We start from the raw sequence: 15701 nt of genomic DNA, 5'->3' as shown, positions 1-15701 counted from the left end.
AGAGAGACTGATTTTTTGAAAAAAAGTTTGAGTTCATAAGTGCAAATGGAAAAAAGTTGTGATAAAACAAAAGGCGAAAAAATGACATTTTGCCAAAAAAAATTTTTTTTTCCGAAAAAGTAGTTTTTCGTCTTTATCTCAAGTTCTACTTCATCTTTTTTGATATTTTTTTTGTTTACCCCACGTAAAAAAGTACGCTGAACACGATTTTTAACTCAGAATTGGAAAAATTTCTATGAGTCGGCCGAGCAAGACGACTAAGTGCCAAATTTTGCACACTTCCCCTATTTCGCGAATCTACTTTTTCAATCATAACTCGGTCAGTTTTCAATTTTTCTTAGTTTTCCAAAAATTGACGTGTAGGTCTCATCAAGCCGCATCGAGACATATAAAATTTGTAAAAAGTTCAGTGGGAAAATTTTTCAAGAAAAAAATAATTCAAAAATTTAGTACTGGGGGGAGTGGTTTCCTGGGTCTCCTGAACATTTTTTCCACTAAAGTTTTGCGGAATGTATTTTTGATTCATAGTTTTTGATTTTATTTAATGGAAGATGAAGTTTCGTCGCATTAGAAATACTCTGCCAAGAGATATTATTTTTATTAATTTTCAGGCCAAAACTTGTTTTTGTTCTATACATCTGTCTGTGTACAAGATATAGCCCTCAACTGTACGTCTCCTTTTTGGGAAATCAATAATGAGTACAATCCTGTAATAAAACTTTCAAAAATTAGGTTTTCCGCTGACATATCAGTAATAAACGGTTTTCGAACGCCTTTTCTCAAAATGTAATTATTGAAGAAAGCGGAATCGAAAAACGACTCCTGTCCAGAAATTTACCTTCCTTACTTCCAGTTTGAGCTCTCTCCCGCATGGCCGAGTGGTTAGTGCGTATGACTGCAGAAATTTTGGTAGTTGGTTCAATTCTACCAAGTGACATATTTTTTTTTGTGTGAGTAATCGGGATTCGAATAGAAATACTCAATTTTATACAAAATATGGGTACGTCTCCCCTAATATAAAGCCTCCTCAAACTTCAATCAATCAAAACTCAGCTTTAACTGATTCATCGGGTGCATCTGTTTTTGGTCAAACCGAACTCAAAAAACAAGAAGACTCCCATTGACCTACTGAAATTTTCACGAACCCTCTAACAGGTTCGAGGCGAAATCGAGAGCCTACGCCCGGCAAGGGGACTCGCCTTACACCCCCTACAACTGGCGGGCCCGCAGGGCCCGCTAGTCAATATAATTCTCGTAAGATTGTGAGGTTATTTCATGCCAAATTAGTGGTAAATCGAAACTTCGGTATAAGATATTACAGTACCATTCATATCCAAAATGTTGCTCGCGGGCTCCATCGTGATTTTTTTTACTTCCCACATTTTCGAATTCATACTTCAAAAACAATTTCTTATTGCTTATTGTCTGGAGCTCCTGAAATGTTATATTATTCCAATATTATTCTGAACAAAAAAAACTTGTACACAGATTCTCACACCTTTTTTGCGATTTCAATTCATTATTCTGCCAATGAAGGTTGAAAACCTGCGTACAAACGCAAAAACCAATGCTAAACCTGCGAATCGCTGATTGGTTGCCTCGAAAAAGTTTGAATAATCCCGAATAATAAATTTCAGGCCAAAACTTGTTTTTGTTCTATACATCTGTCTGTGTACAAGATATAGACCTCAACTGTACGTCTCCTTTTTGGGAAATCAATAATGAGTACAATCCTGTAATAAAATTTTCAAAAATTCGTTTTCCGACTGACATATCAGTAATAAACGCTTTTCGAACGCCTTTTCTCAAAATGTAATTATTGAAGAAAGCGGAATCGAAAAACGACTCCCTCCAGAAATTTCCCTTCCCTACATCCCAGTTTGAGGTGTCTAGACACAGGTAAAACACAGGTAAACCGCGTCAGGTTAGTGGCAACCTGCCAGCAGGCCGCTGGCTGCTGAATGGAGAACAACTGGCTGGTGAAATCGCGGCCCGCTGTCAAGTTGACACTAAGCCGCCGCGGGCCGGCAACAGGTCAACGTCAGGTTTGTGTCAGGTTCTTGTAGATTCTGTATTAGGCCCTTATATACCGGGAATACTGCTTTTTGTTATTAAATGTTAATACAAAAAGAGAAAAATTGCCAAAAATTTCGTTTATTGTACATGAAGAATGAAAAAATAAATTTGAAAAAACGGAAAAAAAAACATAAATATTATTTAATATTTCGGCTTAGTGTAAGCCTCGTCTCGATTCCCGATTTCTTGGATCCATCATTAGCAGCCACTTGATCGAATTGTTTATTCTGTGATTCTGAGCAGCATCAGATGGGCGGTAACGTAGAAAATGAGCATCTGTCGGCGACAGCTCGAGGAGTTTGACATCATTCCGCATCTTTCTGTAAAAAATTAACGTTAAAGTTGAGAGGAACCGCTCGTTTTTTCCAAAGGAGCTAAAAATTGATTTTAAAACTCACTTTGTAAGGTTAATTCTCTCTGCAAAGCATGATCCGAGCCAAGAAGGTGTGGGCTTAGCGACGACAAATTCGAACTATTGGTGGGAAGATTTCCTCGTATTTTCTAAAATGTTTAAAATTTACATTACATTGAAATATTTTATTATGAACATACACTGTGATCATCATCGACGTCATTCCAACCAGTTGAAATCGCATTTCTCTCCTTTCTCTCCTCCAGCCATTTCCGTGCAATCCCAATCGTTCGTGTCAACGTCGAAAATGCTGAAACACCAATAAATATACGGAAAATAATTATTTTTGCCGAAAAATCAAAGAATTGATGAAGAAAACAAAGAAAAATCGAAGAAAAAGAAAAATAAATGGTGGAAAAATAATTTCGAAAATGAGGAGAATTTACGGTAAAGAGTGCGCGCTACCGTTAGTTCGGAGTGTCGTTGCCATCTGAGTTTGGAGCTTCTTTTGAAATTCTTTCTCGCTTTTATTAGAAGTCGTAAAAAACAAACAAAAATCACGCTGAGTCGGAAATGTGATTTGTGCTTGAAAACAACAAAAATTAAAAAAAAATTTAGTTCAGAAAAAATTAACTAAAAATTTTCCACTGATATCAAAAATTTCATAAGGGTCCCCCCTCATGAAAAAAATTTTGATAAAATTTTTTTTTCCAAAAATCCTGAATACTGCTTTAATGTGTGGGAAATGTATATTTTAGTATTTTCCAAAGTTTTCATGGCTCAATCACACTCCTTGTAACTTTTTGCCATCTCGGATATCTGAGCAGATAGGAGCACCTAATTACGAGTCAAATATCACTGATTTTGACTGATGATATCTCGGTACTCTGCAAAGAAAACGAGAAACTATCAAACGTAAAACATGGTCCATAACAAAATTAACAAGTTTGTAGTTAATAATTTTTTGATATCTTGCTTGCCCGACGAGGGTCATGGCACCAAAGAACTGGCATAGCATGTAGATTAATTAGAGTAATTGAGTAAGGAAAATCTCTATTCAACTACAAAAATTGTTTCAACACATAATTTTACGTTTTTTCCACATATTATTTGATAAAAGTTTGAACAAATTTTCAAAAATAATTTTAAACATGATTTCGAGTTTTGGAATCGCATCATAAGTATGAAATTTTAAAAACCGTGAGAGTCAATTTGTCTTTGTTTCCATATCTAGTGAGTTGATTTAAATAGGAAAATTGTTCGATAAAAACAGTTTTATCCCTTCATTAATTTTGTGTCAGTCAAAAAACTTTGCCTGACAGTAACCTGTCAGTAGGCATTTGCCGGCTCTTAGCCTGCTCCTAACCTGACACTTGCCTGACGCGGTGCGGTAACCCCAAAACTGTATTTCTGGAGATAATATTTTCAGAAATTTTTTACTTCTCGAAATTTTCCCGAAAACTTATAAAATCGTACTGAAAAATGTCGTTTCTGCCGTTCAAATGCCCAGAACACGATTTCTGGTAAAAAATTATGGTAAGTTTTCAAGAATGGGCTCATAAAACTTGTTATCTCCGGTGGCCTATAACTCTGCGGAAAAAAATCCAATTAAAAAATGAATCACTAACGAGTTGCAGATAATGATCTAATCAACAACTTCTCAGTTGAAAACTTTTTGTCAAAAAATTGTTGGCCGAGTTAAGAGTGCTTGAAAAAAAGCGGCAGAAAGCTTAAATGTTCCTGAAACTCTCATGTCCAAACCTCGGCCAACAATTTTTTTGACAAAAAGTTTACAACTGAGAAGTTGTTGATTAGATCATTATCTGCAACTTGTTACTGATTCATTTTTTTTGTAGGATTTTTTTCCGCGGAGATATAGGCCACCGGAAACACAAGTTTTATGGGCCCATTCTTGAAAACTTACCATAATTTTTCACCAGAAATTGTGATATGAGCATATATATTGATGTAAAATAGTAAACCATTTGTGTTCTACAAGATTAAAACAGTTTTGGAAAAAATTGAAAAAAACTTTTTTTTTGGAGTCAGAAAAACTTTGCCTGACAGTAACCTGTCAGTTACCATTTGCCGGCTCTTAACCTGCCTTTAAGCTGCCACTAACCTGACGCGGTTCATGATCCGGTGTGGTAACCCCGAAACTGTATTTTTGGAAATTTTTTTTTTCAGAAATTTACACGAATGAACATAAAACTCATTTTTATGAACTTTCACTCAGTTTCTGAAACTTCCATTTTCACTCATCTGTCCCATCACCTGACACTTACTCGCCGTTGACCTGACGCGCTTTTCTCAAAATTTGAGCGAAAATTACTAAGCTGACACTAACCTGCTCTTAGTCCGACAGCGACTTTTAGCCTGATACTAAGCTGACACTAACCTGCTGTCGGCTTTTAACCTGCCATTAAGCTGCCACTAACCTGTGGCGCTTTACCTGTTAACGGATAAATCGGTTAATGCCGATTTTTTGAGAACCGGCTAACGGCTAATTTCAAAATTTTCGGCTAACGGCTAATTCGGCTAATTCGGAAAATATTCATTTGGTTAAGCTTTTTTTTGTCCATTCTGTTAATTCAGGTTTTGGGTTAATTTTTTCACTGTTATTGAGCAAATTCAGGGATGAACGACTGTTCAAATAGGAAAAAAATCATACAAATTCACCACATTTTGTTTTCCAAAAAAATATGTTAGTTATTCAGAAGCCTACCAGTCAGCGCTGGTTCCCCGTAGAGAAGTTCCAGGAAACATTGAAAATCTTCTGAATTGATTCCATCCAGAGTAAACTCAGAATTGTTGGAATTTTTGAAGAGAAGCTTGAAGTTTGATGACTGAGCGGCGAGAAACTACAAAAGGAATATGCAGTCTGATTATGAATTAGAAGTTCCTACCATCTTGGAAACATGAAACTTCTCATCCTTAACAATCATCACTGCATCGGACACTTCTGCTGCGGACTCATCGAAACATCTCAGTTTCTTCTTGCTGAGACCGACAGTTTTGATGATATCCACATCAAACTCAATATTCCAAACGCCATTTTTAGTAAATGTTCTCAATATTTCTTCGTATTCACCAAAATTAAATACCAATTTGTCCGTGTACTCGCCATTCTCGCATTTGAAAATTGCATCTTCTTTTCTTTCGAATTTTCTAACCCATTCATTGAAATAATACTGATTTAGTGTACATTGGATATCAGCTTCAATAATCCAATTATTTGTTGGCAGCTTCTCACAGTCAAGGTTTAGGTACACGAGTAACTTTCTGCTAGGACGTTCTCGCTTGATGCTCATAAACCTAGAACAAAACATTCAAGTTGTTTCACGTGGTGTTAGAGAGTCCCATTTCGGTGTGATATACAATAAATGCGCGGAATTTAGACGCAGACGTTTCAACAAATTTCCCATGGTTAATAGTGTAAGGATCTGCCCCGTTCACTTTCCCACACTATAAACTATGAGAGAGTCACCGTATATTTCCAGATCTTCGTGACACTCTACTGAATGGATCACATCTTCGGACATACGCCTTCGGCCTCAGACAACAAGATCCGCAAGCAACGTCGCCCGACTGGACTTATAAATGTTTTACCCACCACTCGTTTTGACCCACGATCCCGAGCGCGCGCGCACACACTTTCCCGTTTAGAACCTTCTAGAACGTGTCGCGCCACTCTCTCTTTCTCTGCGTCTCTCGTGTGTCGGCGTACCCGCCTCCCCACCAGAGCCGCGCTATATAAGACGAGGATTTCCTCATTCCAGGCCTTTCTTACTTTTTCTCCAACCTTTGTCCCGTTCGTCCCCAACTTCTGTTATTCTCCCCCATTCGTTGTGCCGCCACCGTGCTCTTTCCACTTCGTCTTAATTCATTTAATAAACCTATTAATTAGCAAATAACTCGTTCGTGTTTTACTTTATCACCGACCGGTAAACTCTCAACACAGCGAGTAAAGTCAAACCTTTACTATAGTAAGAGCGTGTGGACGTCACATTTATCTGGGGAAAAAATCCGCACTTTTCTTGAAGATGAAACTTCAATGGGACAACCTAGCACCACGTGTTGTTTTTGAATGTTTAATATACCAATTGAGACTTCCACATCCTTCTTTAAGTTCACTGCGTCGTTCTACTCCCTTTTCCAATGTTGCCACACTGTTGAAAGTGTGAGAGAATTCAAAATGTGTTCCGTCGTCCTCATTGTTTTTCACCATATCGGATATGGATTTTCCGGTTAATTCCTTCGCCATGTGTTCGATCAATTTCTGCTGACTAATTAGAGTAGCTTCCACGTATTTTAGCTGTTCTTTTTGGAATTTCAGCTCATTCAGCGATTTATTCAACAGTGATTCATTCTTCTTCTCAATTGCCTTCAAATCCTCTCGAGCTTCCTGCTGACTAGTTTTCAGCGATTCTTCGATTTTATTCAGAAAACCAGAATTTGCTGTTCGAATCGATTTGAGCTCATCGCTGGAGACCTGAACGTGCTCACGAATCTCATTTTTCAACTCTTCACAGGAATCCTCAATTCTCTTCAATGTCGTATTTCCATTGAGATTCGAGATATCGACTGTAGATTTCTGAAAATAAATTTAATGTCAATTTTGAAAAAAAGGATTACTGTAACCTCGGAGAAAATCGAATGAAGTCCAATGGTCTCGCCACGAAGTTTTTGGAATTCAGCCAACAAATTGGTGGTCGCTTCAGAATTTACAGCGCTCATCTGTAAGAATTTTTAAATTGGGGAAAAAACTAACATATATCCAAGTTGGTCGGAAAGTGGGCGGGGCGAATCGCTGATTGGTCAAATACAGTATTCGTCCAAAAATAAAAATCTTCATTTTTTTTCGTTTTTCTGTAGTTTTTTCTGCAAGATTTCACGATTTTATAGACAAAGAAAACGGTATCGGGTCTCGACACGAAAATGTTCGTTGATTGCAAAAATGTGTGCGCCTTTAAAGAGTACTGTAATTTCAAATTTTCGATAAAATTGTCTTAAAGTACATCAATTTTACAATTTGTGAATAAAAACTACAAAAGTTTGAAACTACAGTAGTATTTAAAGGTATGGATTTAGCAGAAATTGTCGCGTCGAGACCGGGCACCGTAATTTTTTCGATCCGCCAGTCTAATCTAAAATATTCATTTTGGATTTCGTGTCCGAAAATATTTTTTCCTTTCAGATTTGAAAAAAACAATTCAAAACACGTTCATTTAACAGCAGCAGTGCCTTTTGAGAATCCTCTTTTTGAGAGAAAAAGGTGTAAAAATAAATAAAATTGAATTCACTTCGGGGGGAGGGGAATGAGTATCTCAGATGAAATTTTTTTGTTGATATAAATGAAATATAAATTTAAATTAATTCGAAGAAAAGTGAATACATACGGAGAGAAAAACACGAAAATTTGAGATTTTGCAACAAGAAATACTGTAGCCGGGTCTCGAAACGAAATTAATTAGTTTTTTCTAGATTTTCTATAATGTTGATTTACCAAAAAAAAACTAAAATAAAACAGAAGAACCCTGAATTTTAAAAGAAATTGCGAAAAAAACTAATACACAGAAGTCTAAAAATGAGAATGGGTCTCGCAACGCGGTTACTGTAGCTCTTGTCGATTTACGGGGCGCTATATTTTTGGCAATTCTACAAAATACACCTGTTGCACCATGTTTTTCCAACATTTTTCATTGGAAATTAGTGTCAAAATATAAAAAAAAATCACTTGATTTATCCGAAAATATCATAAATTTCAGCTTAAAACTGGAGAAAACACCATTTTCGAACATTTCCTTCAATTTTTCAGCTAAAATAAATATTATTTCCAGTTAAATCAAGTGATTTCCTGTATTTTGACACTAATTCTCATTGAAAAATGTTGAAATAACGTGATGCAATAGACCGTTTCGTAGAATTGCTGAAAATACAAAATACATCGCTCCATAAATCGACACCAGCTACAGTAACCGCGTTGCGAGACCCATTTTCATTTTTGGTCTAAGAAATAGTTTTTCTCAGGATTTTTTGAAAATTACAGTGTTTTCATGAGTTTTTTGATGAAAATTCCACTTTTTTAAAAAATTTAACGAAAAAAAAGTCGTGTCAAGACCCGAGTACAGTAACCAAAAATCTCAAATTTTTCGCGAATGAATAATATTTAAATATTCGAATATTTAGGCCATTGTCTCGGTGATCTCAGCCACCGCCTCATTTCCATTTTTATCGTCCTTTTCCTCCACTTTCTGCCGCTTAGCTTCTGGCTCTTCAGATCCATCAGCTTTTCGTTTTCTATCATCTGGCTCCGGCTCTTTCTCACTCCGAGCCACTTCAAAATCGTCGCCGGCAAGCCGATCGCCCTTCTTTATGAAAAGCTTGATCTCCATTTCCTGTTGGAAATCGTCGCAACTCAGAATTGCACCATCCTCTATCGAAACTTCGGCAAGCTTTTTTGGGAGCAGATCTGCAAGAAATTGAGCGTTTTTAATAGATTTTAAGCGATTTTTTGGGGTTTTAAAGCGAAAAAACCGGAAAAAATAAGTTTTTGTCAGAATTTAATGGTTTTTTGATGAAAACAATTTTTTCTATCAATTTTCAACAAGAAATTCTTAATTTTTAGGATTAAAGTTGGCTGAAACCAAAATAAAAAAAAAAGAGAATTAGACACTTTTCCGGTAAAAAAGTGATTTTTTAAAGCTAAATTGAAAATTTTAACTAATTTCGAGCTATTTCAAGAGATTTTTTAAGAATTTTGATCGATTTTAAAAAAAATTTTTTTTTGGGATTTGAGGCAAAAAAACGAAGAAAAAAGTTTTGTCATATTTTAACGGTTTTTCGAAAAAAATTGGGGATATTTTGAGGATTTTAAAACATTTTTCATGGCTAAAAACTGATTTTCAGTGGAGTTTTAATTCAAATTTCAAATTCTGACAAAATTGGGGCATAAAATTGAGCATTTACAGGATCTTTAGACAATTTTAGGGTTAAATCTGGATTTTTTTTTGGTAATTTTCGATCAATTTTCAGTCATTTTGTGTGGTTTTAAACAAATTTTTAGACAGTTTTCAGGCTAAAAAGAGGCTATTTTGGCTGAAAATCGACATTTCTTTAAAAACCAAAAATTTTAAGACGATTTTAGTAGCTGAAAATTGGAAATTTCTTTGATATTTCGACCAGTTTCAGGGTCCCTACAGGAAATTTTTCGGTTTTCTGGTAAAAACCTGGAATTCCAAAAAAATTTCATGCCAAAAAAAAATGAAATTTAGGCTGAAATTCAACAATTTTCACGATTTTTGAGTGATTTTCGCTGAATTTTCAAAATTTCACCATCAGTATCTCCATCCGAACTGACAATAATTCGAGAAGTGGCCGAATCCATGACATCTGGTGCCAACATATTCAATTTCTGCTTCAAAACCTTCTCACACAGGCCACCAACAGTCATTGTATCCGGATTCACGTAGATAAAGACTTCACGTTTCTCAGAGCACACGAAACAGCGGGGATTTGGAGGATTTGTTGCATCGCCACCGAATATCTGCAAAAAAATCAACTTTAGAGCTAAAATAGCTGGAAAATGTGAAACTTTCGATAAAATTGATAATTTTTCACACCAAAAACGTCCAAAAAATGCCCCAAAAGAGGATTTTGATACATTTTTTGATGAAAAACTGGGGGAGAAAAAAAAATTTTTTTTGGTGAAAATTAATGAAAATTAATTAATTTAAGGTTACTCGTTGCAATTTTAAATCTGAAAATGGTGGAAAATATTAAATTTTCTGCCAAAAAGTTGGAAAAAACATGAAAACAATAATTTTTGGTTTTTCTTTAGAAAAATCTAATTTTATCCTAATTTTCCGAAAATCTCGATCACAAAATCCATTTTTTGTTGTAAAATTTTTGAAATTCTGATGGATTTTCTCACTCAAAAAATGTACAAAATGGAATTTCACAGAAATTAGCTCGGTGGAAACTCAAAAAAAATCCAGTCGAAAACTCATAGAAAAACTGCAAAATTCCAATTTTTCTTTTGAAAATGCAGAAAAGTTGCGTTTTCAGCCACTTTTTGAGCTGAAAATGGTGGGAAATTTTAATTCTGATTAGAACATTTGAAAAAAAAAACTAAAAATTCTAGGTGTTTGTGAGAAAAACTGTGAAATTCGCAATTTTTGTTTTGAAATTTCTGCCTTTTCTGGAATTTTAGGGCTAAAAAAATAGAATTTTTGGCTAAAAATCAAAAAATTTTCATCGAAATTCCTTATTTCTCACATTTTTAAAATCATTTTCATATTTTTCAATTAAAAAAATCCATAAAATCGCATCCTTCCACGCGGATTCGACTGAGTCGTCGCATTTTTAAATTGTTGTGTTAAAAAACTTTTTTTAAAATCAAAATTTCATTGAATTTTCGTATTTTTCACTAAAAAATTGGCTGAAAATTCAAAATTCACTATATTTTCAGCATAAAAGCATGGAATTTTCAAGTTTTCTGCAGTTTTTTCGTATTTTTCCAACGAAAAATCATAAAATTTCAAATATTTCCACAAAAAAACTGGAATTTCACTGGAATTTTCGAGTTTTCCATGCTATTTCATAATTCCACAGAGTTTGATTATAAAGTTTTAAAAACTCTAAATTCTAGGCATTTTCAAATATTTCAAAAAATACCGTATTTGAGAAAAAAGACAGCAACATTTGCAAAAATGTTGACGTTTCCGGCCTTTTCTGGAAATTTAGGTGAAATTTTAGCATTTTTTGGCTGAAAACTTCGAAATTTTTCGCAAAAAACTTGAGATTCCTGTTTTTTTCATCAAAAAAGTCCTGAATTTCTCATATTTTAATCGAAAAAAAAATTCAAAATTGGCTGAAAATCCAAAATTCGTTAAATTTTCCACAGAAAAGCTGGGATTTCACTGGAATTTTCGAGTTTTCCAGCTATTTTTCCCGGATTTTTAACATTTTTCAATTAAAAAATCCATAAAACCGCACCCTTCCACGCGGATTCGACTGAGTCGTCGCATTTTTAAATTTGTGTTTAAAAAATTTTTGATCAAAATTTCATCGAATTTTCCCAGTTTTTTCACCAAAAAAATTGGCTGAAAATCTAAAATTCGCTACATTTTTAGTATAAAAGCTGGAATTTTGTGCAGCTTTTTTCCGGATTTTTAATGATTTTCAAAAAAAAAATGAAATTCATAGGTTTTTCACGTAAAAACAGGAATTTTCGAGTTTTCTGCAGTTTTTTCCGTATTTTTCTAACAAAAAAATCATGAACTTTCTAAATTTTCCACTTGAAAGTTGGAATTTCACTGAATTTTCAGTTTTTTCTGCACCTTTTTTTCGGATTTTTTATATTTTTCAAGCGAAAAACTATGAATTTCGTTAAATTTTCCACATAAAAGTTGGAAATTTCCTGACAATTTTCGAGTTTTCCAGCTGTTTTTCCTGGATTTTTAACATTTTTCAATTAAAAAATCCATAAAACCGCACCCGTCCACGCGGATTCGACTGAGTCGTCGCAATACTCGAATTACAAATCACCGTTGATCCTTCAATCACCCTCACAGCCTCAGTAACAATAATTCCAGCAACAATTGCATTAGTTGATGCAATTGCTGGAATAATATTTCCAGCCATTGCTTTAATATCAAATTGTGATTTCATCGGAATCCCAAAGATTTTCGCTCGAATATTGGCACAAGCAGCCACAAATGACATAATAATTGCATGATCTTTATCAAAAGCCAGCTTCACGTCTGGCTCCGCCCGTATTTGCTCCAAGAGCTCTTGAATACACGTGGAGAAGACTTTTGCACACGTGGACAGTGTCCAAATTGAAGTATCATCACGTTGAGCATCACACAGGGATTGAGGCTCTCCTCCGGTAGATGAAGCTGTATGGAATTCCAGTGGTGATGGACGTTTTCGTTGTTTCCAAAGGTGTTCCATTTTGCAAAGATATTCGATATCGTGCAGGAAAAGCTGAAAATTTTGGGGTTTTAGGAGGTTTTTTGGGTGGAAAACATTTATTTTTTGAGTGTGAAAATGGAGCTTTTCTGAGTAAAAATTTAAAATTTCAAGAGATTTAGATTGTGAAACTTGTGGAAAAATGGAATTTTTCGCAGGGCAAGTCTAATTTTTTGGCGGAAAATTTGGAGTTTTTGGATAATTTCGAATGAAAATCGCGTTTTTCTGGCTGAAATTTGAAATTTCAAGAGATTTTGGGGAGGAAATAGTTTCAAATTCTAATTTTTGTATTAAAATTTGGCATTTTACAGGATTTTTGGTGGGAAAATTCTAATTTTAGGGTGAAAATAAAACTTTTCTGGCTAAATTTCGATTATAAAAATTGAAAAATTGTGGAAAAAATGGTTTTTTGAATATAAATCCACCTTTCTGGCTAAAAACATGGTAATTTGTAGATTTAATAGGTTTTTCGAGTGAAAATCGAGTTTTTTGGGCTAAAATTATAGAAAAAGCGTATTTTTGGGTGAACATTTCTCTTTTCGAGTGAAAATGGAGCTTTTCTGGCTGAAGTTTTCAAGTTTTTGGCTAATTTCGGGCTGAAAATAGTGGTAAATTAGATTTTTTGGTGAAAATCGAGTTTTTCTAGCTACAAATTTAAAATTTCAAGAGATTTGGAGCCGGAAATAGAGAAAAATTCTAATTTTTGAATTAAAATTTGACGTTTTTAGAGGATTTTGGGTTGAAAATGCTGAGAAAATGGAGTTTTTGGCAGGGAACGTCGATTTTTTAAGTGAAAATTGAGTTTTTCAGGCTGAAAATTTGAAGTTTTAGGCTATTTTAGTGGTAAAAACAGTGAAAAAGTCGATTTTTTTGGGTGAAAACGAGAAGAAATCACTTGAAAATTGGACTTTTGTGCCGGAAATCCATTTTTTGGATTAAAAAGGTTTTTCTAATCAAGAATTGCGACGGAATCTCAATTTTTAGGCCGAAAAACTTAGATTTTGTGATTTCTTGGCTTAAAAATCGTATTTTCTTCCAGTTTTCCATCGAAATTTTGCGGAATTTCCGATTTTCCAGCCAATTTTTCACATTTTTTCGCGCAAAATCCAGGTTATTAACCTTGTCGAACACTTTTGCAGCATCATAATCCACACTTTCAGCCCATTGACGTGTTCCAACTGGCGCGGGCTCTTCTTTCATTGCTTCTTTCTCTTTTTCAGTGGTAACAGCCTCAGTATTATCCGGATCCACTGCATCCATGTCCGGTGACACGTCATCGTCGATATCCACCTCACCGAACAGCTGACTGAAATTGAAAACGTATTAAAAATTTAAAAATTGCTTTAAAACCTTGAAAAATCGGTTTTTTTTTCGATATTTTTGGATTACTGTAGCCTCAAAAGTATGCAAACAACGCCGGATCTTACGACAAAGTGCACAAATTTCCGAGGATCCTCCGACGGTGTTTGCGTACATTTAAGGCTACAGTAACCCAAAAATACCAGAAAACATAGAAACTGACGAGAAAATGCACAAATGTCTCGAAATTTTGGATTTTTTCATGAAAAATTCTAAAACTTGAGCGAAAAGTTTATTTTTTCCTTAAAAAATTCGGCTTGCAATTCAAAATTTTAAGCAAAAATCGACTAAATGCCCTGAATAATGCCATAAATATCCATTATTCAGCAAATTTAGTCAGTTTCTGCATAAAATTTCGAAATTGAAACCGAATTTTTCAAAAAAAAAAAACTTTTCGCTCAAGTTTTAGAGTTTTTCGGCGAAAAATCTTGAGTTTCAATACATTTGTGCCTTTTCTCGTTAGATTCTATGTTTTCTGGTATTTTCGGGTTACGGTAGTCTCAAAAGTACGCAAACACCGTCGGATCCTACGACAAAATGCACAAAATCCGCATTTTGGCGTGAAATGAGTTGCGGGAAGGCCACGTAGCCAGAAAATGTGCGAAATTTTTTATTTTTCCGTTGAATATCGGAATTTTCGTCAATTTTACGCACTTAAAGACGTGTTTCGCCCAAACTGTGCAATGAATATGCTCGCTTGGAGTATTTCTGATCGTACATCCCGGGTAGGTTGTCTGTTGAACTGGCTTATCCACACACTCGTAGCATTCCGTCTTTCCACGCATGATCACCTGGAAAAATTGCAATTTTTAACGTAAAAATGTATTTTTAAAACTTAAAATTACTAACTTTCGGTTAAATTTGTGTTTTGAAGCCAAAAATCACATTTTAAGGCCAAAACCGTTAATTTTTCATCAAAAATAGCGAATTTCTCACCGAAACTTGTCCAAAATAACCACCGGATCCAGAATCGATGAGTGGGCGGTTTGCCGCGTGGCACATCCGATTAACATAGTTTCTTGCCGCTGAAAATTGGATAATTTTTAGAAAAAAGTGAAATTTCCTTCCAAAACAGCAAATTTTCTACTATTTTCAGCAGGAAAAAGTCATTTTTCCTTTTTTCTCAGGTAAAATATACTGCTTTTGAGGATTTTTATGTGTAAAACCGTATTTCTGCGCGTTTTATGTGAATAAAAACACGTTTTTGAGCGTTTCCGGCAAAAATGTCACATTTTCCGACTTTTTCACTTGTGAAACTTTTGTATAGCAAATTTATGTTTTCCTTGCTTTTTGTAGTTAGAAACACATTTTTAGGCTAAATTGGCTCTTTTTTGCGCTAAAAAAGCCAAATTTCCAGATTTTTCTGCCAGAAAAGATGATTTTCCATGCCTCGATTGTCCAGAGCGTTGAGAACAATGTCGTATGCCTGGAAGAACTCCATATTGTATTTTTTCTCGAAGATACTGTCATGATCAAAGGTTAGCTCTATTTGTGGGCAGAATTGCTTCACAACTTGTGTCGCCGTCGCAGCTTTCGAGCTCGAAACGTGCTCTTTTCGGAATAAAAACTGACGGTTGAGGTTGGAAATGTCGATTGTGTCCAAATCGATCTGGAAATTCAATTTTTAAGCGATTTTCGCGACGAAAAATTTTACCACGTGGACTTTTCGAAATCCCGTAACCGCCAGGTTTTTCAGCAGCTCGCAACCAATGCCACCGGCGCCGATAACCTGAAAAATTGAGATTTTCGATATGGAAAACGTATTTTTTGGTTTAAAACCCACCAAAATCTTGGACTGGACAATTTTCTCGTGTTTTTCTCTCCAGGAAGGCATGGTTTTGGAGAAATATTCTGAAAAAATAAGATATTTCGAAGGAAAATCAGAATTTTTAGAGAAAAAAAAAGATGATTTCGCGATTTGAAATTTCCCGCGAAAACT

General features: G+C 34.9%; 2 protein-coding genes and 1 pseudogene across 3 annotated transcripts; all 3 read right to left on the bottom strand.

Moving 5' to 3' along the window:
• Nucleotides 1-2074: 2074 nt before the first annotated feature.
• W02A11.6 lies at nt 2075-3110 on the bottom strand (annotated as a pseudogene). The gene has a single exon. A coding segment is annotated over exon 1 (1036 nt).
• A 1985-nt stretch (nt 3111-5095) lies between these two features.
• Nucleotides 5096-7165, bottom strand: bath-34 (BTB and MATH domain-containing protein 34; the record flags this gene model as incomplete). The annotated part of the gene is made up of 4 exons (NM_001306227.3): nt 5096-5289; nt 5335-5743; nt 6529-7022; nt 7070-7165. The coding sequence occupies 4 exons, from the start codon at nt 7163-7165 to the stop codon at nt 5134-5136; spliced, it is 1155 nt and encodes a 384-aa protein (NP_001293156.1). The 3' UTR covers nt 5096-5133.
• Nucleotides 7166-7638: 473 nt separating this feature from the next.
• Nucleotides 7639-15613, bottom strand: uba-2 (SUMO-activating enzyme subunit uba-2). The gene is made up of 9 exons (NM_001306225.4): nt 15546-15613; nt 15417-15491; nt 15152-15371; nt 14699-14787; nt 14417-14553; nt 13523-13709; nt 11927-12418; nt 9764-9974; nt 7639-8900 (listed from the first exon to the last, which is right to left on the bottom strand). Exons 1-9 carry the CDS (start codon nt 15594-15596, stop codon nt 8614-8616), a joined length of 1749 nt encoding a protein of 582 aa, NP_001293154.1. The 5' UTR covers nt 15597-15613; the 3' UTR covers nt 7639-8613.
• Between the last annotated feature and the right edge of the window lie 88 nt (nt 15614-15701).

The sequence above is a fragment of the Caenorhabditis elegans genome, chromosome I (genome assembly GCF_000002985.6).
Source record: "Caenorhabditis elegans chromosome I".
In the NCBI taxonomy this organism is placed as follows: Eukaryota; Metazoa; Nematoda; class Chromadorea; order Rhabditida; family Rhabditidae; genus Caenorhabditis; species Caenorhabditis elegans.
The sequence above is the reverse complement of the archived record's forward strand: the minus strand, read 5'-3'. Positions and strand labels throughout refer to the sequence as shown.

What these genes read in the sequence shown, in the direction of transcription:
- uba-2 (NM_001306225.4), bottom strand. Translation starts at nt 15,596, where the DNA reads ATGCCTTCCTGGAGAGAAAAACACGAGAAAATTGTCCAGTCCAAGATT. An exon ending in CAACGCTCTGGACAATCGAG is followed by an intron (nt 14,788 to 15,151) that starts GCATGGAAAATC and finishes TCCAATTTTCAG; the next exon opens with CGGCAAGAAACTATGTTAAT. An exon ending in TTCGGATGGAGATACTGATG is followed by an intron (nt 8,901 to 9,763) that starts GTGAAATTTTGA and finishes AATTTCTTGCAG; the next exon opens with ATCTGCTCCCAAAAAAGCTT.